The 26,967-nt window shown below is 38.2% G+C and overlaps 1 protein-coding gene across 1 annotated transcript in view; it reads right to left on the bottom strand.

The window, feature by feature from the left end:
- Nucleotides 1-26,967, bottom strand: part of OSBPL6 (oxysterol binding protein like 6) — a 92,133-nt gene that overhangs the window by 47,606 nt on the left and 17,560 nt on the right. The window contains exon 2 of the mRNA XM_058809120.1: nucleotides 4,215-4,452. Within this exon, the coding sequence (XP_058665103.1) occupies nucleotides 4,215-4,316 (102 nt within the window). The 5' untranslated portion in view covers nucleotides 4,317-4,452. The remainder of the gene's footprint in view (nucleotides 1-4,214; nucleotides 4,453-26,967) is intronic.

Below are 26,967 nucleotides of genomic sequence, written 5' to 3' on the forward strand. Positions count from 1 at the left end.
ACAAACTACTGCAAAATAAAAAGGCTTCTCAAAGCCTATGCTGTGCTACAGAGCAAAGCTATTAGTACGGCTGCACGTTCTCAGGTCTGTACTGTGTCTACCAGACTGTCCAGCCTTGCCTTTCTCTTTTTGAAGTCACAGAGAGACAGGAACAAGTGGAAATCACAGGAAACCAACAAGAATATTTTTCCCAGATGTCACATCAGGCTGACAGCCATGAGCAAGCATGTAGGCTGCTGCCCACTTTCAGAATAAAAGGTACATAAATGTGCTCAGACGTCTCTTCCACATGGAATACACTAGGTTATGTCACATTGCAATCTTGCATGAGCAGCACTGTCTAAGCATCTCCAAAATGCTGATACTCACCTTAGGAAATATCCCTTTCAGGAGACCACTTTGACAATTAAAATACAGTGGTTGCAAAAACCTAAGTAGGCATTTTCCAGTGTAGACCTTTAGGCAAGACCAGAGCCTTGGAATCACACTCTGCTTTTAAATTTCATGGCCAGGTAAACATTTTCAGCCCAAACTCAGTCCTTTGTGAATATCTTGGGTACACTCCTTCTATTAGTCAATACTGCTTGTGCAGAAGGGAAAAAAAACAACTCAAAACAAACAACAAGCCATATTAAAACCTGAAAAGCATATCTCTGCTCTGGAAAATCTTTTTTCGTCTTCCTTCAAAGCTCCCACCTTTCACTCTTTACATATGGCTACAAGACAACAGTTGTTTGAAATATGAAATCTCTCCAGGTGGAGAGGTGACAACACAAGGCTAAATGCAATAGGACTAAAAGCGTTTCTTCTTTCGAGATTGCTGTGTAGGAAAAGAACCAAGGATTTGTTGAAAAAGCAAACTGGTAATGAAAAACACAAAAAGAGTGAGAGAATGGTGATCTCCCCCATAGAAGGCCAAAAGGAAAATTAAGACTTTAGAAGAGAACTCACACTTAAAAGAGAAAACATTGCTATATCCATTTTTACATTATTTATTAGCTAGCCTTTAGGTGATGGTCAGAAAAGTCAGCTGTTCACAGTTTCAATATTATTGTTCTGTATCACTCCCTCAGTTTAGTAGCCTGAGGTCAGGCTCCAATTTGCCAAACGGCACATTATTAACCCTATGATGAATTTACTTCTTTCTTCTCAGCACAATATTACAACCCACACATTGCAGAGAACATATAATCCATTACAGTCTGCCTCATGAGCTGCATACTTAGTCAATAAATAAAATACAGAATGTTCATAAAGAACTTACACCTATAAAACTGAATATACATCATATGATTTTATCATAGTCAGCTGTACTTCTAAGAGTTGTTAGTTTTCCTCCATGTTGCTGTGCAGCAGTATATAGCCAGACTTTTCAGAGTTTCCTCAGGGATGAAACACAAGAATCTACCTTGCCAATATGGCCCACAAAAACGCCATCAGAATTTAACTTTTTATGCTACCTTTTGTACAAAACCCTTATTCACAGTGGAAGTGACAGGTTTCGTGCTCTGCAACAGTTCCACAGCAGGAAATCTGTTGCTTCCCCCTTCTGAAGTACTCCTTATCAAGGGTATCACAGCTGCCTTGCACCCTGTCCAACTCAGGGGTTAAACAAAATGGGTCCTTTCTGGGTCTTCTACCATCTAATCATCCAATTAAACACAGTTTAATGAAAATTAATAAGAAAAATCTGAAATCAGGTTTTTTTTGTTATTGTTGGCTTAATTATTAGTCATTGAGCCTGCAAATTAGCAATGTCAAAGCTTTTGCTGACTGCTAATTCTCTTAGGTGATGTATATTGTACACATAAAACAGATACATTAAAATGCCAGCATTATATACAGCATGACACTTTCCACTCTCCCTAAAATGATTTATCATAGTCATGTTCATACTCATTCAGCCTCCTGTACCATAATTTATTGGGAAACTGTTCCTTAATTGCTGGTCTGACTTTGACAAGAATTATATCATGAGAAGGTTTCAGTCATTAACCATCCAGAAATATCCAGTGTTATCCTCACATATGACAATAAAAGCTACATTGGCACTTCATCCAGTCACATCACTTTCCATATTCATTTATATTACCAATTTAGGAAGGGTGCTTTTCCACTAGCTGCTCTGAAGAGTCCAAGGAAGCAGCAAGACAGAGTTTTAAAGCCTTTTCAAAGTAAAATCCAACAGCCCCTGAACCAAAATCCCCTAACCCCTAGCCATCACTGTGTTTGGGCAAAAGGGCAATAAAAACCAATATACATAAGAACCAATATATATAAAAACAATACTATAAGCAAGGAAAGAAATTTAAAATACAGTTGTTACAGTGGGTGGTGGGATGAAATGGATGTTTTACTGTGTGTACATGCAGAGAGGAAGTGTGCATGCTCCTTGCCCTGGGTACAGCACCACTGCAGTCCATTTCTGCTGCAGCTCTGTTTCTTTCTGCAGAAGAAATTGCTCACCCATTCATTCTCCTGCTTTAACACTGAGAGAACTGAGGCAAAAAACAAATGCCTCAGAGTAGCCCTTCTAGTCCACATTTACATGTCTAAGTACTCATTAAGCATCATCACACTTTATGGGATCCTCTGGATGCATCACACCATCAACCTTTGCAGCATTATTTTAAAATCACGCTTCACATTTCCGTGATCAAATATGGACTAAATTTAAGCATCCATTTCATTATGATGACAGGTATACCTTGCACTGTACTGTTGCTATGGTAACAGATGTGGTAGCCATCAGATTTATGGTAAAATGTATTCATAAGATGTTTTTGGTTTGGCTTTTTTTATTTTTTTTATTCCTAATTGCATAGTTGTGTCAAACTAATTACAAAGAAAACTCAGGGTATATGCTCTTAGCAGAGAGCAGCAGCTCCTGCTAGTCTTGCATTTACCTTATTTGGGCTTAAATGTGGGAGATAAAATACACAGATGCTTTAAACAAATGATATCAAAATTCTTGCTCCAGATGGAACTAATGAAAAATTATAAGGTTATATCCTAACCAAGATTTAACTAACTGCAGCTATCCAAAGTTCTGTGCACTGCAAAAGGGAAAATATTTATCACCTGTGAGAAAATACTTTTTGGACCTTCTTAAGCAATGGAAATTATTAAAAAAATGCACACACATTTCCTGCCTGTTATTGAGCATACATCAGAATTCTTCTCCTGATTTAAAGTTTAAAAAGTACCCTGTGGTGAGACTATCTACATTCAAACCTGTAAATTTTACAGTTTTCATTAAAAACTCTTGAGTTTCAAAAATTTTTTAAGAGGTAAGGGAAGAAACTTCCTCAGCAGCAGCTGAGAAAATAGTATCGGAGCTGCCATACAAGTAGCTGGGAAAATATTCCTAAGCCAATGATTTTTATTTGATTTTTTTTAAATTATTTGCCTCTTTCATGGATCACACTTTTAAAATATGTTTCTGTTCTAAACCAATTTTTCTGTATCAACCTTTGCATTTGTAAAATATATGTGTAAGAACTTATCTGAAATCTAATACACAGCTCTGATATTTGCTGACGTGTTCCCACCAATCACGTGGCCACACTGTACAACCAGCCGTCAAAAATACCCCACAGGAAAGCTCAAATTGCCATGAGGGGAATTAATACAGTCTTCATCTCAAAGAGATCCTGGAGAATTGTATCAACACAAACAAGAGTCTCTTAAAAATGGAAGTTTATCATAACTGGATTAGTACTCTATGAAGTAGTACCATCAGTGTTAATTTGTAGTGAAACAAATAGTATTTAAAATGTTAGGTGCTTACAGAAAGGATGAACAATATGGTATTTAAAATGAATTACTACTTTCTAAAACAATAATGTATCTCTGTTGTTGGATTTACAAAAAGTGTTATTCACAGATGACACAGGACGACTTTAAGCAACTGCAGGCTCATGCTGCCACAGAAACCACTTCCCAAAAGACTCCAGAGCATGTTTCCTACTTGTCCATGAGATTATATACTTCCTGCTCTAATGCTGTACACTAGAGCCCATGCTGCTTCTCAATCTTTTTCAAGCCACTTTAGGAAATGGAAAAATTAAATTTAAAAAATCAACATTTTTTGGCTGTAGCGCTATCATCCAATGCTATAAGCAAGCAAATCTAGAGCTAACAAGAACAGCCACATTACACGAATAAATCTATCATCCCACCAGATGGTACCAACAACTGGAGTATTTCCTTACCTGCCTCCTGTCTCTCTGAGACGATGATGAGGAGGAGGCACTTCTATGTGATGGAGTGGATGTTTTGTGAGCTGGAGATATACTCTTCTCCTCTGAACTCATCTTTGCAGCAGACTTGTATTGATGATCTTGGGCTCTTATCGCTCATGGGCAAAAATGCAGGGGATAGCCTTCTGCATCCTTCTGTTTCACAGTTTATGGACAGCCAAAAAGGAAGTCAGTCTCAGCTGAACTTCACCTTAATAAAGAAAAATGGGAGAGAAAGAGTGGATGAACATCCCCTCACTCCAAAGTAGCTCTGCAGCGAAGAAATTTGTTAACTATTTAACACATCTCTCAGTCATTTACTCCCTTCCCAACAACTATCCAGCACAAATACAAATGCATTGTTCTGCATTCTCACAGAAAAGAATGCAGAAGTGGTATTATTTAAAAATAACAACCAGAAGTGGTTGAAGTGGTATTACTTTAAAAAACCCTAAGGAAAGGCTTAAGTAATTTACAGCAATTCACAGGCAAAGTTTACAAACCCTTGATAAGGAGGTATTATCCTGCCTAATATCATGACATTATCGAGTAACTCCTCAGCACTTCTCTTCCCTATAGCACAGATACCACTGAACACCCCATTATTATCAGTCCCTTGTAAAAATTCTGCAGTTAGATCAAGAACTCTGCATGTATTTTAAAAAGCAGGTGCCTCTGTCAAAGGTGTGCCCTCACCTGCAGGATCCAAGGCTTCACCGAGGCAGGGGGAGTGTGTGGCTCGGGTCCTTTGGCTGTGGCCAGGGCTCACCCACACCAGTGCAGGGGGTGTTCCCTTTCCTGTTTACTCAGCCACTGCTGGTACACCACTGCTTCACAAACAGCAGGAAATTTCTCTCACTTCTCTCCACCCAAACCTTTTATTTCCACCCACAAACAGAAAAACAGACACTTAGAGCAGCGCAGAGGATATTTGTATCAATAAATTGTCAAACACTACCTGTCAAAGCCTATCAAAATGCTGCAGGTACACCATGCCAGTTCAGGAATGGAGCTACCCTTCTCCACGTTTAACAGATCACTGTGATTTTGCTTCAGCTGCCTGATACAGAGTCTGATCTTCCATTAACCTTGGATAAAATTGTTCCCTGAATGAGATGTTAGCTTCAGGCAGATGACATATCTTCTCCACTGCCCTCCTAATTTTGAAATAGTGCCCTTCCACATTCACTGTGCTGACAGCACACCAAGGGTCAGCACAGCACAGCTAGCTGCAGATGGGTGTGGAGAAAGGTGCTGCCCTGCACCATGTTAAATCAGATCAGGACAAACATACATTAACACTCAGACATGACTGCACACTCAAGAAATGATGCCATAGTGAAGACAGAGCTCTAGCTTCTCCAGACACAAGAGATAACCATAGAGGAGTATCATTCTGAGCCCAGATAACCACACAGAGGCAGTTAAATAACGATTTACATACTGTCCCCAGCTTCTGAATACTGCACCCTAAGAAAAATGCTCCTGCTGGAGCCAAGATCTCTGATTACTCAAAACCTTTTCTGTTTGCTGTACTAAGGGAGAGTAGAATGACTTCAGTTTATTAGTTACCAGTAAGTTGCAAGTATGAATATCATCCATATCTTATGAATGAGTTTCAATCTCCATCAAGGAGTCTCCCACAGAATTACAAACCCAGATATTACCCACAGAGGCCACACAGCATCCCAGTGACATGAGTGGGAGGACGTGGCTGTTCCAACAGCAAAGGCTGCCCACATTCCCTGAACATCTTGGTGAATTCTGTGTTCTTTTCAGGATGACAAGTTCCTGCTAGAAGAAGCCTAAGAAGATTGGTTATGCCAAAGCCAGCTACAACAAGACTAGAATTTGCAGGAATAAAGAAACAAGCTGCACAGCACATTTGTTTCAGAACTTCAGAGAGAAAACCTAATGAAGATGAATCCAAAGAAAGGCTTTTCCTTTTATCCTAGCATACCAAGGGACTGCTGGTCTAGTTTAACAGCATATTCATATCCTACAAATGCATTGGGGAAATTTCAGTCAAAGAGGTGTACCAACAGGGATATCTCAAGGTCTATGCAATTTTCATTTAAATCAAAAATGAAATGACAAAAATTAGAACAAAAATATAATCCTAGTTCACAGAGCTGTGCAGTTATTTAATAGGAAATCTGCAGTCACTTTCAGCTATGAGGTCACTGAATTTTTTTTTAGCAGAGTAGCCTTTGGGCAAATAAAAATCAAACCCTTTTTAAAACATCTGATCTTCACTCAGTTGACTCAAGTGGAAAAATTTATATTTAGTAATAGCACAGAAGGACAGTGGTCTGGCACTTCAAGTGTGTTCTGAAGGCTCTTGAAGCAGAAAATGCTGTTGTAAGAAGCAACCACAATGCTAGCAAGCAGTACCAATAAAAACTGTTCTGTAAATAGCTGCCAAGTTTGGGATTCTGTCGAGTATGGGCCTTTTCTTTTGAAAGGTATTAAATAAAAGTAGTGGCTTACACCTGAGCCAAGCTCCACACTGGTTCTGTTGTGGTCTCCAAGCACTAAAAGCTGAATCTAACCAGCAACTTGTTCAAACCACACTGACTTGTGACCACAACAAAACAAAAAAAATGCCAAAAATACTAAACCACCCCCTTCACAAATAAAAGAAAAGAAGTAAACATTTCTTCTTGCCCTATTTCACAGCAAAAATAGCTTCAATACTAAACCACTATTACTTACACATAGAAATTTCTGATTAAGAAACAGTGCAGATCAGGGTTAAAAATCAAAAAAAGACAACTGGAATATTTGAGAAAACATGACTTGCAAGCACAGCAAAATAAATAATATTATGCAAATTAGCAAAACTTAGAACAGAGCTCTTTCTTATTGTTCTTGAACACTGAATTTGGAGTCTTTCTATATTGCTAAGGGTCTATCTTCCAATTTTTGCTTAAAATTTGAGCAATAGATCTTTTTTAGAGCATGTTAGAAGGAATAAATCTAGTGGAACTGACATAAAGAGATGCCAGTCTCTCTAACTATGATTGAAGCAAGCAATTAGAAATCTAATTTTTGGCCAACAAATTGAGTTTACCAAAATGAAAATGATGCTTTTGAAACATTTTTAACAGGCTTTTTCCATCAGTCACTGGCAATTTTGCTGTTGATTTCAATGGGAACAGAAGCCCTGAACATGGTAGTATCTCTCTAGAGAGTAACAGAAAATCTAAAAACACATTCAAAAACTATGATGATGGGTTTTGAGTGAGTGGGGATGACCTCCTCCTGGTAATCATGCATTTGTTCTGATACTGTTTCCTGACAAGTATAAGGCAAATTTTATTATCCTTTTACTTCACAGCAACTGTATCCTCTACATGGAAGTACTTTAATCAATTTCATCAGGAATCAATCAGAAAAAGAATAATGTCAGAGGCAAGGGTAACAGCAGTGGCTGTTGGTTATAAATTGCTGCCTATCCAAGTAATATCAACTTGTAGGCTGCATTTTGCACACCCCAATTAAATCACCCATGAGCTGCTCAGAACCACCTGTTAGTTCAGGACCAGAAAATGTCACAGGGCATTGGCCTGCTTGAAAGCTGCTTTGCCATGAGTTCCCAAGGCAGGGATCATTCACTGCTTCCAGCACACAAGAAGAGACAGAGCCTGGAATGCAAAAAGCAAAGACTGCAGGGAGATTTTGGCCATTCAAAAGTTTCAGTGGCCCAGCTGAGAGTTTTGTCCTCAACTTTCTTTTGTTGGCATCTCACCTAATTTGGAATTTAAAACATGGTAATTATCTACTGGTTCTGCAGTACATTGTTTTTTAAAGTTCTTTACTTATTTGTTATGTAAGGTGATGGGAGTCAAAAAGCTACAGATTCCCCATTCTTCATACTTTCTCTACTTCAACGAAGATCTGAATATTTTTTCCTATACAGTTTTTTTAAAATCTCATTTATTCTCAGTTCATTAGTGGTGTGGTTTGATACTTCCTTCCCCCCCCCCCCCCCCCCCGGCATCTTAAATCAAGCACTAAACAGATCTAAAAAAGCCTTCATTCTTCTTTTCTGTCCTCAAAGGGTTACTGTCTTTCTCTGTCTAAATAAACAAAGGATGTTTTGTGAAAAAGCTATTAGCAGAAATGATGAAAAAGTACAGATATTTAAATTGTATCAATCCAGAGTGCTAAATAAATGCATGTCATATAAAAGATAAATTAAAGTTTTCAATCTGTAACTCAAAATGAAGTCTGGACTCAAATAACAGACTTCTGTGATTAATGTTATGTTGCTCCTCACTCTGATTGAGTCTTTTCTGCAAGAGTGCCCAGAATACTTCAGTGTTTAATATCTCTTGTGTCTTGTGATAGTGGAGTAATTTGTGAAGACAATTTAGAGCACAGAGATGAATCTTTAGACATAAATGAGACATAAGTATGCAACTGTCACTGGCATTCATTCAAGGAAAACATTCAAACTGATCAGGGGCTGCTTTTCACTTGGGAAGGAAGAGGTTTTGTGTGGTGCTGTGTCACACAGTCATTCAATATTTGAGCACTCCCTGAAGGCCAACCTTTGTTCTCACACAATGAGCAATATGCAACTGCCTCTTTCCCTCTTCACTCCTGAACTTCCATGCAGGAAAACCATAACCTGCCCTTGTTACAGTACATTAATGCTGCAAAGACAAAAATATAATGGAAATAAAACTTCTCAATGCAGTAGCAATGATGTGATGATTTAATAACCACTTGTGGGAAATAAGCAGTTTGTTGTTTTTCTTTCTTAACAATCAAGAGAACCAATCCCTTTAAAGACACTATTTGAGAATCAGCCATATTCCTTTAGCAAAGTATTAACTTCTTAAGAAAAGGTTTTCATCAATTCATTTGAAGTTTTGTTTGCAGACCTCTGAGCAGTGAATTTTAAATAACTTATTAAATAACTAATTAATTAATTAATTAATAGATTTTAAATAACTGATTCAAAGATAGCAAAACAACACTCAATCTAAGGGAGACACTCATTATTTATTTTGAGGTCCAATATTTTTAAGTTGGAATAAATGAGGTGTTGCAGGAAAAATGGGAAATCTAGATAGTACTAAATTATTTTTAAGGTAGAAGATATTAGAATTCATATGACTATTACCATTGCTCTTTCCAGGTATTCTGAAGAACTGCCTTCTGAAGGTTTGGATAACAAATGTACATGTCTATTCTCAGACATTCATAACAACACTGGCATATGCAAAGTCTCAATCTGATATTATATACAGCAATGCATACAGCGCCTAAATAGTGCCACAAATCATTCTCTATCCCTTATTCAAGAGGCTCTAGATCCTGCCTGTTAGCTAGGAAATTAGTCCCATGCAGCATTACCCTGGAAAGGAGCTCTGATACAGACCAAACTCCTGCACGTAGCACAATTTTCAATTTCCATGATCACAAAATCATTTAGGTTGGAAATATGTTTAAGATCATGTCTAAAGACCTTTAGCCCCACGCAATCCTACAGGCTTGAAAATAAGCAGCTGGAAACGGGCCTGGGGGCATTGGTCAGCAGCCAGCTGAACATGAGCCAGGGTGTGCCCAGGTGGCCAGGAAGGCCAGTGGCATCCTGGCCTGGATCGGGAGTGGCCAGCAGGACCAGGGCAGTGATTGTCCCCCTGTACTCAGCACTGGTGCGGCCACACCTCGAATCCTGTGTCCACTTCTGGGTCTCTCACCAAAAGAAGGACATGGAGGCTGTCCAGAGAAGCAGCCCAGTCACCATCCCTGAAGGTATTTAAAAGACATATAGCTGAAGTACTTGGTGACATGGTTTAGTGGTAAACCTGACAGTATTAATTTGTGTTTTCATTCTATGATCGTACAGGTCTTTTCCAAATGTAATGATGGAAATAGCAAATGATGGTGAGCAAACAGTCAGCAGCAGGGCTGGTGGTCTGCCTGAGATCACGGTGTGATCAGTAGTGTCTCTGCTGCAGGGCGATCACTCTCAGCCTTTCTCCTACATCACCTCACTGCTGGGCTTCAGCACAGCTCTGCTTTCTCATGCTTGCTTACAAGGCTTGCTGTGTGCTTGGATGTGGGCACTCATCTCCTTCACCTCACTGATTGCTCTGTTTGCTAATTTAGCTAAGTACATAACCAGACGTACGCAGTAGCAATGCAACCACTAAACTCAACTGATAACAAACCCAGGGGTTTTTGTGTCTTATTTCACATGATGACAGACAAGAACAGCACTTACCTATTTTACACATGCAGTTTCCTCCAAACTCTCTCAAGACTAAACAGTTAATTGGCTAAGACACAACGTTTATGTCAATAAGAGCAAAGTCTAAAGTACCACTATTCTTAATTAGGATACCACTTCTCCTTGACTGATTGATAGTCAGGTACGCAGTGAAAGTAATGGAATAAAGAAAGGTTTTCATAGATGACATCTTTTACAGCCCTACATTTCACAACCTCCCATGACAAGCATTTGTTGGAAGAATTATGAAGGAAATTAAAATAAATTAACATGGTGTTTCCCAAATGAGCAACCAAGTGTAAAAAAACCACTGTATTTAATAAGTCCTTAGGCTTTGTTCTGGTGCTCAGGTTAAGGGGTGGTTTTGATTTTGTGGTTTTGGGGTGTTTTGGTTTGTTTGTTTTTTGAGGGGGACAGTGTGCAGGTAAGAAAATCTTGTAGGTTTTTAGCTTTTAAGGTCTACTTCTGTACGTAATCCTACATCATACAGAGCATATTCCACAGGAGACAGCTGTACCAACAAAGATTGAGAAAGGATGACATTATTTCATGCAATTCTTAACAGAAGGTTGTGTGCCCCAACACTTGGTATAATTTCTTTAACTCTGAGTTATAATTTTTTCCCTGAGTGGCTAGCCCAAGCATATCTCAATAATATAAAGACTATAACAGTATTAAGAAAATTACTTGCATGGGCATGTATCTCTGTATCTCGCACAATTGTGACAGACTTCATCAAATAGACTGATGAGGTCAAAAACCAGATAATCAGATTCAGACAAGAAGAGGACAGCACAACATCTGTCTTTTCTATTTTCTGCTTGCCTACACGATTAAGCAGGGTTTCCTGCCCTTGCAGGGGCCCTGAAGCATTCATGGCAATCAGTGGAGTCCCAGTATGTCCAAACCTCCAGTTCAGATGACAATTTCAAAACAAACCCTCAACCCATTTGCAGCCTCTGAGGAGTGCCTCAGCAGCTGATGTGATCCTAGGATTTTCATGAGGAAATCTTTGCTGTTCCTCAGGCTGTTGCAGTAATGGAGCGCTATTGATCAGTCTGGCACAGAAATGTTTTGTATAGCACAGAGTCAGCATTATCAGCCTCTGTCACGACTGGAACAGACTGCTGAGAGCAGAGGGTTCAGTTCTACACAGATTCACAAATACACACAAATAAACACAAATGTACAACCTATGCCAGTTTAACATTAAACAGGAAAAACTAACTGGTGTACGTTATCATCCTTTCTGGACTAACCTACATCTAGGATATATTTTTCAAAAGAAAAATCAAAGAAGAAGAATGCAGTACATGCTATAATATCCCTTTTTTAAAACTGAAAATATTGATGGGGAATTTTTCATTTCCATCCAGAATTTTTCAATTAAAAAAAAAATTAATCAAAACTCAGGAAGTGCTTTAAAGAATAAAACATTTTCACACGTTCTTTTTTTTCCCATTGGAAAAAACCTCACAGTTTTCAACAAACTCTTAAAAAATAAAAATCAGAAACCCTTATTTTCCTTATTTTACTAATTATTGCTTTCTTCACAACTCAGCAACATGGACAAAAGAAAAATAGATTAGAACTCTCAAGACACTTCAGCAGGTTTTTAATAAAATTTAAACTGAACAGCAATCTAAGCAGAGAAACTAATTTCCCTTATAAAAGAGCTATAAAATATTTTCACAAAAATTGTACTAATCTTTCAGAGCACAGAAGGCTAAAAGTTTCTTGTGACCCTTGAAATCCATATTGTCTGGCTTCATTTTTCTGCCCTTCATTTATTAAGTTATCTATTATTTCTCTGCGTGTTTTATTTCTGCTATCACAAAAACATTACATTTTTTCTGTATGTTTCAAAACTACCAGTAAAAATTCGATTAGCAGCAAAGTAAAGAACTTCCTATTTTACTGATTTTGAACATAAACATGAAATGTTGGTAGGAGGGATTTTGATCAGGTCATAGAGAACAGAGAGAGGAGACACAAAACCAGCAGACTGGTCAGAGCTTCACCAACCAAGGTTTTTGGGGTGCTACATGGAAGGTCACATCCAGGATCAAAAATCAGAATGCAGTTTTATTCCTAGAAGCAATTAGCTTGACAAAGAATGAGGAGATCCCAGCTGCACAGGATAATGTAGTTAATGGCTTATAGGTAATCTGGGAAATACTGAGAAGGAACAGGGAGGCTGTATTGCCTCTGTGACTGCTACTAAATCACTGCATCCAGTTCTGCTGTCAGCATTGCAAAGACATTCACAAATGGGTTCAAGAGAGAACCATAAGCATGACCACAAGATTGAAAAACATCACTACTAATAAAAGATTTATAGAGGTCAATCTATTTAGTTTGTCAAATAGAAGATTGAAGTGTCACTGGATGACAATCTACAGCCCACTATATGGGGGGAAGGAATTTATTGTTAGAATTCCTCTCAAAGGTATAGAAAAATCTTAGGGGGAAAAAGGGAGATAAATATATGCAGATTAGAAAGAAAGCAAGAATTTATAATGGTGAAGATAATTAATACTGATAAAATAGGCTGAGGCTTACAACGGGTATTTGTGTAGAGATATGAGAAGACATTTTCAGATCCAGACCACAATTTTCAAGGTCTGGGGGTTTTTTAAATATATTCCAAAGCTCAGTCATCACTGCTGATTTGGAAGAAGAAATTCATTCTGGGCAGCCTAATGGCCCATTCCATGGCAAGAGTTCAGGTTAGACTGTAATGCAGCCTCTCCCTTTGCACAAACTGAAAGCAACCAACCCAGGAAAAAAACAAAGCAACACAGAAAAATAGTGAAAAAATAAAAGGAATAATTTTTTTTTCTTAATTGTACCTCTGGTGCAGCCCAATTATCTTTCCACTTAAGGTTTTCCAATTTTATCCTCATCTGTCACTAGGCATTTATTAAGTCTGATCTTTTGTCTGGAACAATGTTAAATGTTCTTCAAGTGTAGAGAAAGAGACATTCTGAAAAAAATTATATTTGTTTTTCTTACTGACACACATATTAAAACCTAACTTTCCATGGAAGAGCAGGAGCACATCACAAAGTAAATCTTTTTATCTCATTACTACACAAATTTCTCTGTGCCTCACTCAGAGATCTTTTCATTAGAAAGTCAGAGAAGAAAAATAGGGAATTAATGTTAATGGCAAAAAAATACCAAAAATGTCTTGAACACTTGACAAATACATTAGGAATCACAGACATGGCTGAAAAGAGCCTGAGATGGAATAATCACTTTTGAAGTTCCTGCAAAATCTAAGACGTTGACTGAAATTAAACTGAAAACAAAAACAGGCAGTTGCTCAAAAGTAGTTTCCTGACAGAGCAAATCAAAGACAAAAAAACCCCACAACAACAAAAAAACCCCTTTTCTGCCCAGCCGGTTATCCCTTGACTCTCTTCCATGAGGGAAACACATGATAGCGCCTATCCTCATACTAAGTCCTGCACACATCAATTGCTAGACGTGCTTAATTCTTCCTACCTTTGGAATACTAATAAATCAACATTCAGCTTCACTGACCAAAACAACAGCTTACTCAAAAGTAACATTTATTTGTCATAGAAGAAACTCTCTACTTCTAATATTGCTAATAATTTCAGCTGAAATCACACCACACTGATTTGCTTTTGCCTGTGCACAAAGCATGATCTGAGGACAGCAGTGCCCTAAGGCACCTAGCACAGAAGGAAATTTCTGAGTAGTTCTAGAATATTCTCATCATTGAAAAGCTGCATGTTTTCCATCAGTCATTGGCTTCCCAAACATATGAAAGACAGAAAATGACTGCTAATATGTATTGATTTTTATACATACACAGATTATAAAACCAGAATAGAATAATGGAGTCATATAACACAAAAAGGACCAAAGAAATTTTCCAGCTTAGCTCCTGTTTGAAATAATCCATACAACACAGCAAATCATCCAACTCCAATGCAAAAGCTTTCAGTGCTGTAAACTGACCACAAATCCAAAAAATTATTGCAAAAATTAGTTTTATTGCATTATTAAGAATGTGAAAATTATTTCCTGCATTATTAAGAATGTGAAAATTATTTCTCCTTTATATATATCTAAACTCAAGTCTTAGTCAAGAGTCTCTGTCAAACTGTTGCCTACCACACAGAAGAGCTCTCTATAAATGCAAAATTTGCTAGTGCACAAATACACTGTTTTTACAACACTTCAGTCACCTAACTTCAGTTTTCTCAGGTTTCTAGTTTAAAGAAAAACTGGCATAACTGAAGAATTGACCAATATGTTATAGTGAGATCTGCAGAACGGCTTGTATTTAGTAAATTAAGAGAAGGGCTGAAAGCTTGCTTGAGCCCAGTGGTACCTGCCCTAGTTCCCAGAGCAGTCCTTGTTGACACAACCTAGGCATCAACAGGATGATTAATCATATTGGACACAGTAGCAAACATCCTGTGCTTCAAGAGGATATTGGACAAAAAGTACAAAAATCTTTGGCCAAAATTAACAGTTACACATCCATAAATTAGCAAACATGCCAACTGGCAAACAACCATCCTTCCCTCCTAACATCAAACACTGCCATTCTCTTTGAGCATTACTCTACTTGCACTTCCCAAAATCTGGGACAGGGCACGTACATTTTGGTGGCTTATAAAAAGCACCAAGGTTAGTAATGCCCAGCTGAAAACCCTGTTTCACCTGTCTAAAAACAACTTGCCTTTTAACACTTCAGTGAGTGATAGATGAGCATTATTGCATGACCTGTTGGATTAGCGTCACTTGCAAGACATGAAGTTAGTTTTCCTCTACTAGACACAAAACAACCCATAATATGCACAACAGCAGCCAAGAATAAGACTGAGACACTCAGACAGAGATACAGTCTGAAATAGGGTAAATAAAGCTCAGTCAACCAACTGAGAAACGGACTAATTTTACAGTCTAGAGAAGAGGACTATTCTGTGCTAATGATCAATGTTCACACCTGCCAGCCTCAATGGGTGCTTGTGAGATATTTGGGGCTTAAGAACCTTTCCATCGCCCAAGTGCCATATAAATAACCTGTGATAACCAGCACAAAAGATTTGTAGAGATAACAGAGGAGTAGAAACACAAATCCCTAACATGCCACTATATATTATTAAAATCTTAACTTTTTACTACAAATTCTTCCCCACCCCGTTTTCTTGCATCACCCCCAGATCCCCACAATTGCTGTGTGTTCTGCAAGCCCATCCCCACCAAAGATAAATCTCTGCGCCCCCACTCCAGTATTTTATATTCTTCCTGCAACAATGAAGCACAGACTACCTCCCTACCAACCCAGTTATTCCTTTACATCTCATGACCGTGTCAGGCCCCCTTTACTCTTTTCTTTGTTCATGTCCTCTCATAAATTGCACACAATTGCGATCCTTTGAATTTATCTTTCCATTTCTAACCCAAGCTCTATAGATGCCCCACTTTTCAATGTCACAGAGCACTGCCTAGAAGTTCAGCTAACAGCAAAAAATTCTTTAGAAAAAGTTTTAAACATATTCTGCATTTGCAAAAAACTGCTCTTCATGGGAGAGGCCATGACTGCAGATTCTAATCACAACAAAAAAAAGGAATAAACAAAGGGAATCTAAAATTAGGATTTAAAGACTAGATGGCTGTACCCTGTCACTCGGCAATAGCTGGTCTTTCTCTCTCCAGGACTGAGGAAGTTTTTCTTCAGCTTCATCTGAACAAAAAAGGAATGGTATAACAGCAAGCAAAAGATGTCTTATTTTAACGCAACTAAACCTGTGGTACAATATCACTTCACCACAAAATATTTGCAATTTTCTTTGCAAAATAGTTTGTATTGAGAAGCTTAAAGTCATGCCAGCAACATCAGCACTGACTCTGGGTCAGCTGTACCATACAAAAGCATTTTAAGGAGTATAATTTTAGTATGGAGTCAGGCCAGCTATAGAAGATACAGAGTTTGCAGGTTGCAATAAATTCTCTCAAAGTCCTCATTAATGCTCCAACATAACAGTGCCATTCAAGCCCTAAATGACAAGTGCCTGCCAATTCTTTCCAACACTCTGACATTGTGCTTTACCAGAATATTTACTAGGAACTAAAACATTTTCTTTTGTGTCCAAATGCAAAATTCCCAAACTGATCTCAAGAGAGAATTCCAAATGTCTAATTTCACTATGACTTTAAAGAGACTCAGAATAATTCTCCAGTTTCACTCGTAAAAAACAAATTCAGTTTTTGACAAATCAGGTTCTAGGTTTGCATCTAATTCACTAATGTTGTCAGCCAATAACTATTGCCTAATGTTATCAACATACATGGTTGCTAGTATTACAATTTTGCACACATTCTTAATTTAAAATACCACTCATATGCAATATCTTATATTCAGCTTCAAATTTTTGAAACTTTGATTTAGCAGTTCATTAACCCAATATCAGAACTTTTCAAATCATGCCATATTTACCAGGTACTTACATATTTTTCATTCTACCTACACTACATTGGTATGAATGAAATAGTTTTTAAAAGCCCTTTGATTACATAAGGTGAATTTAAATATTTTTAAAAATGTTACCACACATAAAATAGTTAATTGCTCTTCTATCTGTGAAAGACAGGATTTCATATTTTACATTTTTAGAAGTAAATATCATTGGAGAGGTGCCTTTTGGAGAACTTCTCAGAGTATCAGTGATGTAGACTGAATGCAAAACCTGCTCCAAGCTCTCATACACACCACAGAACTTGGAAAGTGAGAGACCAAAGTTTATTTTTCAGTGAGAGAGAAAGCAAATGACTAGTACTGGGGAAAATAAAAAGAATGGCTTACTTCTTTTCCTGAGCAAGCACAAGGGCCCAGAGCTGGTCAGCTGCTAAGCAAGTCTGAGCAGCCAGAAGCGAGGCTCAGTGCTGAGAGCAACACTCAGGCTTCGCTGGCTGATGTGCATTAACGTCACAGCTGAAAGGAACAGCCAGGAGGCAAATCCAGCACTGGCCAAAGGCAGTGACTCAGCTGCACTCAGGGCACAGCAAGGGAGGGATGCAAAACCCAGCAGTCAACAGAATTGCTGCTCCAGTGCAGACAACGGATGATGTTGACCAGGAGAGCTGAGAGGGCTCGCCTGCAGGCCTGGCCATCTCCACGCTGGTCAGAGGGATGGGGTGGATCACAAGCACCAGTGAATAGCAACCTTTCTCAATTCATACAGGAAATGCAAGGTTTCTGTCTCTAATACATTCAAATAAAAGTAAGGTCTATCAGGGATGAATTTAGGTTTAAGGTCTGTCTGAAATAAAAATAATCAAAAACCTCAGGTCATCTAAAATAACATCTTGTCCTCTGATGCTTGTGAACATCAATGACATAACAGAAAGTCTTGACTGTTCCACTGTTCTGTGCTTCCTGTTTTAGAGGGCAGCTGATGTTCATATGAATGGGGAGGTCTAAAAAGTCACAAAATAAGTCCATAAGCTTCATGGGGTTTTTACTGACTCAGAAAATGTAATCTTTAGAGCAGTTGAGATAACATGACATTGACCAAGAGAAAGAGAGACTAAATGACAACGCAGGTGACCTAAATCTGTTGACTTTCCAGTTCATGGAAAGATGAACTGTGCAGGAACAAATTTAGGGAAGGGAATTAAATTTTAAAACAATTAAAAAAAATATGAGACTGTTTTTGCCTTCTGGCACTGCAATTATTCAAAGTATGCTTTTTTTGGACTGTTGCAATGAAAGCACTATCATCTCTTAATCAACGAGATGGTAATAGCAGTGGATACTTAATTATAATTATATATAATAATTTATAGAAATTGTGACTGTTGGAACATGGATTAGGGCTAATTTTTCATAATGCAACTTTTATATACACACTTCTTACAGAAAAGAAAAAAGCAGAAAAGCATTAAAATGCTTCATAAGTCTTGGACTATTTCTCTAAAGCAAAATGTTGAAATTAAATATTATTTATTTACTTGTCTTCAGTTGTTTGTCTTCTCCTCTGTATGGTAACTATCCAGAAGACCACATAAGAAAATGAGCAATTCAGTGAAAGTGGTTTCTTCAAACAACCACACTGCCCTGAACTCCCCTCTCCTCATATTCTGGATAACACCATTGGTCCCAGATATGGCAGAAATGCTGGGATTGTTTCACCTCTGTGTGTAAATTCCCAGATGTTCTTCTGCTATATACAGCCACAAAACAATTTTCTATCAATCTGTAAATTACAGTGTAATTTTATCATACCTGAAATAGAAATCAGAATAGCAAAATGATCCCTATGTACTTTTAACTCAAATTTAACCAAAGCACAATTGTTTTCCACCCAGGAAAGCAGAGACTCAGACCACTGCACTCAAAGAGTGTCCAAACCCCAGAGGGACTGGAGGATTAAGTACCAGCATCAGATGTCAGCAGGGACTGTCACATCCTCACGGTACCCCTGCATCAGATGGCCACGCTGCACCTCTGTTTTCTGCATGGTATATTGTAAGTTATGATGAGGTTATGAAATATTCACCTCCTGAACAGACCAGTAACACTAAATTCCAATTTTGTCCAATCTATGTTTAGTAAGCAAATAAATATAAATTTGACCTCTGCACTTAGAACAGTGAGCAACTGCAAACAAACTGGAACTGCAGATGCAATGAAGTCAGTATGACTCTGCAGTATTTCAACCTTCCTTAGTAATTCCTCACATCTGGGGCAGCCTGCTCAGAAGGAGGATGGTTGCTTCTTTTGTGATGGGTGTGTAATGAAAAGATACACTGAAAAGTATTTCAGAGGTATAAAATTTTTAGTGGATAAAGCACCAAAGAAAACCATTGAATTAGCATGCACCAACTGCCTCAAACCATGGAGATTAAATGTTTGCTGCACTGCACACACAGGACAGTTTGTACAACATCCAGAGACATGGCTGTGTAAGTGCCAAGCACCCCCAGCACAGAGCCAGGCAGGCTGCAGCATTCTGTCTTAAAAAAAAAAAATCTAATAGAATACAATTGTAACAGTTCTCAAGTTTGTCATCAGAAGCTTTTACAGTCTGAAAGTATTAATGGGACCATATAAGGCACTGGCTTCCTAGAAACAATGTGAAGCATTTTCACTTTGTGCTAATGGAGAAATGAAAAAAAACCAACAAATCAAAAAGAAACACATAATTTTCTATTATTGTACAGCAACTGCTGAAAATATTGTCATTCACTAAAAGAATGTCCTCCTGCTTATCCCGTACTCACACAAACCTGGTTTCAAAACGACAAAAGTCACTGGTATTTGTTCTTCCACTGCTGCAATAAAATCCCACTAGCAAGTTCACAGAGGCCCTGCATTGCACATATCTCACTTTTTCTCTGGTACCTCTGCCTCAATCTTACCCTAAAGTTTCACAGCTGATAATGCAGGAGCATTGTACCCTACATTCATCCTCTGCATTCTGGAATACTGTCTGGTACAGTTGTTCCATTTACTCTCCACCGATCTAGTTTGCAATGAAAAGCTACACACATGACTAAAACAACACAGACATAGTGTTCTGCTACAGCAGCTATTACTAATAACTCAATAGTTACATTAATTTATATCACAGACCTCAATGGAAAAAAAATCTCATAAGTATGACCAATTAAAGATTAAAAATCTGTGCAGCTAGTACATTCCGAAAATAAAACTGGTCAGTAACTCTAAACATCTCAGATTATTCATCCTTGACTGGAAAGCCTTTGTAGGAACCTTTTACGTCAAAAGTGGCATCTACAAATTTCCACTTTGAAGAAGCAGGGAGAGGATTTGTAGAATATTAACTGCATATAGATCCCTCACATCTGCATGTTTTCTAGAATAACAGTATCAAATTCCAGATGGGTATTTCCCTGACATAATATATTCCATAAATTAGAGATGATAGAGCTAATTGACTGTTTATAAATAAAATCTGCCCGCTGCAGCACAGAGATGTAAAAACAGAATGTACAACAGAGTTTTCCACATGGCAATGATGAACCAAAAAAGATTTTGTCAATGTTTGGTAAATTATAGCTGGATATGACTCTGCTGTGGCCTATTTAGGTCTTTTTAGAACTATTTTTGCCTGCTTTCCAAGTGTTGTTCTTTACACAAGCAAACCACTAACAGATTGTGTTTGTCAATGTGATCTGCAAAAAACTTGTTTCTTCTCACAATAAACTGCTGCCCCATTTAAAATGCTGTTTGTGGCACAAGGTGTTAAGTCAAGTTCTGCCTCCAGAGAACACAGCAGGAGCTAAGTGTCAAGCCCATATTTATAAAGAAGATAAGCCTGCTTTTCCAGACCATATTTTCATGCAGAGGTTTAAATAAAAATCATTTTCATTATTTATAACAATGATTTCTAACTTGTCATAATGAATCCAAAACGGAAGTCATATAAAACTAAAGAGCTTTTATATTAATTAACAAACTTCATGTTGTTGGTTTTTGCTTAAACAAGCTATTTCAGTCTGCAGGGTTACCCATAGGAACCCATGATAGCCAAGTGCCAATATTTGCCATACACTGTATTAATTCATATGCCAAAAAAATCATAGGCTAAGGACGTCACAGAGACCACAGCAATACTAATTCTGCCTGGTAATGGTATCAGCTTCTTTAATCACATCCGTTAGACTTAAGAGAACTTAAAAGTACTAAGAAGTGGCATAGCAAAAAGGTAGAGAGTTACAGCATCTATGCAAGGCCATCTGCCACGGTAATGAACTGCGGCAGGAAAAGGAATCTGAGGTGAGTTTTCAGTGGTCATAAACATTTTGGGAGAGATAGCATTTGAACATACACAGAATCTGAATCCAGCACTACCAAGGATGGTAAACCCTTGAGGAAAGGCAGTTTATGATCAAAGCCAGAAATACCCACAGGATCAACATTGTGTCGAGGCCTCATTTAGTTTTAGCATAGCAAAACCGAATGCTGAAGTGCTGACAGGACAGACCATGTTCCTGAGATGCTGCTTCTAACACAGTCATCCGCTTCCTCCATTGAGGGGGAAACAGCAAAATTATAAAGCAGGAGCAAATACAAACAAAAATTCCTAGATTAAATGCTTGATGGTTCTTTTTTCTGGTCCTTCTAAAATGAGGTAATGATATCTTCAGCTGTAAAGGAGACAAAAATCCAATAAAAGGATTATCCAGCAACTTTAGTGTAAGATTAAGACTGCAATATTCGCAATTGCAGCACTATACAGCACAGAAGATAATAAGAGAAGGATATGTTATAAACTATTTACAAATTTTCTTTGAAATTTGACTCAGACAAATAAAATTATTAACCCAGTCTGTCCTCTAAATGGGGAAGATGCATAAGAAAGTACAAGTGAAAGAAACATCAAGTAAAATACTCCCAGTTTTCATTTTTCTGTGTGTACATAGCAAATATTCAGCTACTTCCCTTGACTTTAAAACATTAAGCAAATGCAAGTACTCAGTATATATGTATAATATATATATATAATAAGTCTAATATTGTTTCATTTTATTAAAATATTTGCAGGTTTTCTCAAGTCCTTTAGGAAGCTACATACATTTGTCCATCACAAATATCTCACTTTCTCCTCTTCCATCTCCTACTGCTCTGAGGGCTTCACCAAACTGGAGCTGGCACTTCAGTAAGATGCTTTTCAAAGAAAAAAATCACTGATTTTTGAATGGCTTGTGACTGCTGGCAAGGCCAATAATAGGGAATGTAGATTGTAACTGTACCTTGCACAGAAAGGACAATGGCACTGATGCTGATGAGCTGCTCTGTAAATCCTCACAACAGGATAAAGGACAAGTAATAAGGCCTTTTTCTGTGACTTTTACATCAAAGAAACCATAAGGGCTTCACATTTGTATGGTCTGTGCATCAGAGCAAAAGGGCTGTCACTCCATTTCTGCTGCCTTCCTCTTCTTCTGCTACCACCTCTATATATTTGTGTGGCAACCATCACCTCACTGTCACAAGGGAAGTAAACTGAAAGTCAACAGTTCACATAATCTAGCAGAAAAAAGCCTATCACATATTGTACTGCATTAAGTGAACTACTGTTGGTTATAAAAGTAGAACTAGTTAAAGAATAGTTCATAAAAGCATTCATTCTATTACCATATTGACAGTAGCTTTCATTAATTGGAGATAGATTTTCAAGGGTTTTCTTGATCATTTCATTCACTAGACAAATAAAAGCATGCTAAATGGAGATGCCACAGAATTACATATCCAGGTCTCCAACATTTCCTTATTTTAGTCTGTTGTCACTGTCATTTCAAATCTTGGGTTTCTTTATAGATTGATTCTTTGCTCTTTGTCTAATCAGAAATGACTCATCTCCTAAATTATGATGAAAAATTCCAGTAATGGTACATTCAATCAAATGGAATAGAGCCAAAGACTTGAGGTACCACTTTCTTGAAGAATCTTCCAAATATAAATATATTATCTGTTCCAGAGTGGCATAAGTTACTACTGTTGCCTTTAAAAGCTCTAATCATGATTTTACTGCATAAAATAAAGGGGCAAAAACCAACCTGCTGACACTGAATGTTCTAGGTTCACATCATCAGCTAAAATACTCATACTTCCTGTTACACAATATTGGGATAAGATTTTTATTTACAAATCAAAAGGAAAATGTCACCTCAACTAATGGCACGTGAAAGTCTGCCACAAACAGATGCTCCAGTACAGGATCAGTTACCTGGACCTCTCTCTCCACAATTTTGAAGCTGAAAATAATGCAAGACAAAAAGAACTGTAGAAAAAGCTCTGATTCCTTATGCTGTCCTGAATGCAATACACAATGATAAACAGCAATCACAAATTTGAAAACAAATTATTATTCTTTACTATGAAGAAGCTATAAATAGAATTTTCTAGGTAGTCCACAACTGTCAGTTTAATTCTCCTTGATCTAACTGCTGTGTACACTGCACAGCACCATCTCTATTGAGCCATCCTATGGACCTGGTGGAGCATCCTGGCAAGAGCAGGGGTAAGTGAAGTGCCTGGCACTGACCATCAGGGACACTGGTCTCCTTTTGCTTCCTTGGAAATGATAAAGTGCCATGGCCACTTCCAGAGAATAGATTTATTGAAATTGGGGCGCTCAAAGCATCACATCAGAAAGTGAAGAACAGAGGAATTTGTCATCAGGTCCATACTTGTCCTCTTCATTCAGTTCACTGCAATTGAGTAATTAACTCAGAGTTCCTCTAAAAGAAAAAGCCACCATGAAACCCACACCCCAAAGTATGAACTACTGCTCCAAGAGAAACAAATATTGCATGCAATTACATTTCTCTCTCTGGATTACTAAGCATGGGAACATATTAAGATGTAAAACCAAAGTGACATTCTACAACTAAAAAAAAAAAAAACAGGACAGAAACAACACCTACGTTCTGCAGCATTGTCCCTACAGGCCTGTATCTATTTAATGGTATTTTAATCATGCAAGAAGGTTGACGTAGCTCTCTTTGAGCTGTTTTTTCAATACAATAAGGGTAGTGGCTTGTGGATCAGCAAATATCCAATTAGCCCTTATCTAGCATTTGGAAAAATATACAATACTATGCCACGGAAAAAAAACCAAACCTTTACCATAATTTTTATTATGCTTGGAAATAAAAGAGGAATAAGAGGCAGAAATTAGAGGAACGTGGTATGTTTTTTAAAAGTTCCTATCTTGGTTTGGTTTAGCATGTTTTCATATCAGCATAATGAAATACATCATTTCATTTTTAAAAGGAATGTTAGTAATTTCCTACCTGGCAAAGCTGGCACACCCATGTCAAATACAAGAGCAGTAATTCAAAACTTGGGAATGGCCAGAGCCCACTGAGTCACATATTAAAAGCAAGCTCACAGCAACCAAATCTCACTCCTCACTAACACAGTTAGTGGTCAGCCATCCCAGAAAAGGTGCTGGTGTGACCCATGGAATCAATGAAAGCTTTGCCAACACAAAGCCACTGTGACTGCTGCCACTCTGCTTTGCCTGAAAGCCCCTGGAAAGCAGCCAGGACTCAGGAACACCACACCTCCATTATCCTCCCTCCTGAAGGCTGTTAAGGCAGGAGAGCATTTATGACTCACTGCCTATGCTCCACTCTGCAGATACCAGGGATGTTCTGCAGTGCCCTAAACTCTACAGGCACACAGAAAAATTAAGTTTTAGTCACAGTGACACTAACTATTCTAATTTGAGATATTTATCCTGGAATGCTTTACACTTCTACTGTCTGCCCATCTGGTGGGCTGAAAGGTCACAAAAGCCAGTTATTACTGGCTTCCCAGAAATACTTTTACTCTAATACACAGATTTTAATCCTTTAATATGAAAAAATGCATCCTAATTGAGATTATTTAATAAATGCTTTAAAATTGAAGTGTTGACAAAACTTCGGGAAAGGGAAAAACACCATACCCATATTGGGTCACTCTGTGCTTCTGAACCACACGAAGGTGGAAATATGCAGGGAGCTCCAGGAGCAAGACTTCTTTCCAGGAATTAACTAGCATCACCAGAAATGCCAGCACTTCCTCACCACCAGCAAGCATCCCCAGACAATTACTATATAAATACTATTTCTACACATGACAACTGTCATCAAAGAAGCCCACATTAATTATCTAAGTAGCATATTCACACATCAGACAAAGAGGCAGAGGTGAATCCTAGATCCCTTCTTCAGAGAAAGACAACTCCAGTATTTGATACATCCGGATACATCTTGATGTACAAGCTCACCTTGGAAAACTGCAACTAAAAAAAAAAAAGGTCTATGTATCAGTACAGCCAGTTCAAGGATATTACACATGTATGTATTTGTTACCAGTGAGACTCATTGAAATCAACACTGACATTTAATGGGTCTCATTTCTTACTCCAAAAGATACATGGAAAAGGCACAAATCCACACCGTGATCTATCACACAAAAGTAACAGACTTGTTCCTAAGGAGCACCACAAATACAAAGCAAACCCACCAAGGAGAAAACAGTGCTGTGAAGTACTTGTTCATGGGAAGAATCTGACACACTTATGAAGATTGAAGCTGCTGCAAAAATGCTTCAAAGCTGCAGATGCTGCTTGCATTGCCTTTCTTGAACCAGAAAAAGCCACTATTAGAGCCAGGACAAATAGAGCACATAATGACCAAATACATCATCTTTACATCTGCAGTGCTACAAACCAAGTCTTTAAAGCCATATGGGAGATAAGGGTGCAGCAGCTCCAGGCTAAGGCAAAATACAAATCACTTAAAGAGCACCTTCACACTTGCCACACAAAAATCATCAAAGAAAAAGCCCCTCAGAATTATGAGTCAATTGCTGTATTGTTACTTCTTTGGGAAAGCATTTTAGTCGTAATTATTCAAGTACCAAAATGGAAAACTGAGCATTCTAAATATCATAAAAAATTGTTTTCTCTTAGTACAGATAATCAAATTACTATTTCTCAAAGGCTCTTCACATGCTCACATTCACTGATCAACTGCATATCATTATCCAGTCATTGCTGTTCAGAATTCGGAAAGAAAGGAGAAAGGCCCGTGATATGTGAGTATGAGCTCCTGGCTGGGGCACATGCCTCCAAGGCACTGGGGTACCTCCAGACAATGGTGATAGGTTTGCTTTCTTGGTAGCATAATTCCTGCTTTTATCTCTGGGATTTTTACACACTAGGATTTATTATGTTGGGTATATTTCTGACTTCTGGCCACAGCAGGTATTTTTACAGATGTTCAGGAATTATTGCCCACTGCAGAGCTGCATGTGATGTGATTCAATAATAACATGGGTGGTTTTGTTGCCCACAAAATTCAGCCTCTTTACCCAGTGTGCAGCCAGCCAACGACGACACACTTGAGAGAGACAGAGCTGGCAGGCGCGGGTGCCCAGTGGTATTCCCCAAATCAAGCACACCAACCAGCACAACGTTCTGCAAGTTGTACATTTTAGCAAACAAAGGATTTTGCATGTATTGACTACAAGTTGCATAGCTCTCTTATTAATCAGTATTCTGTCTTCCATTGGCTAATGATTCTCTCATTCCAAATGCCAAACAGTGCACGGGCTCTCTCTCACCTCTATTGAGTCGGCGCTTTCCTGGCTCCGTGATCCTGAGTCTGGTCCTGACCTCCCCCTGCTGGAAGCACCTCGGACCCAGCCGGAGCGGATCCAGCTCAGTTGCTGAGATTGTTTTATTCGTTTCGTCTTTACCTTGAGAGTTCTGCCATACGTCCTCGTGGCTGGTAAATTCTGCTTTCTTTGTGTCCACCCTTCTTCCCAAGCTTTGGCAACCCACTGAGATCACCGATGCATGTCAAGCCTTAAACCTTAACAAGGCAATTCTACCAACCAGTAATTTGTCTTTCTAACACCTAGGCGTCAATTGGAACTTGTTGGCTGCTCTCTGTTTCACACATCAA

The sequence above is a fragment of the Ammospiza caudacuta genome, chromosome 8, assembly GCF_027887145.1.
Source record: "Ammospiza caudacuta isolate bAmmCau1 chromosome 8, bAmmCau1.pri, whole genome shotgun sequence".
NCBI classification, from domain to species: domain Eukaryota; kingdom Metazoa; phylum Chordata; class Aves; order Passeriformes; family Passerellidae; genus Ammospiza; species Ammospiza caudacuta.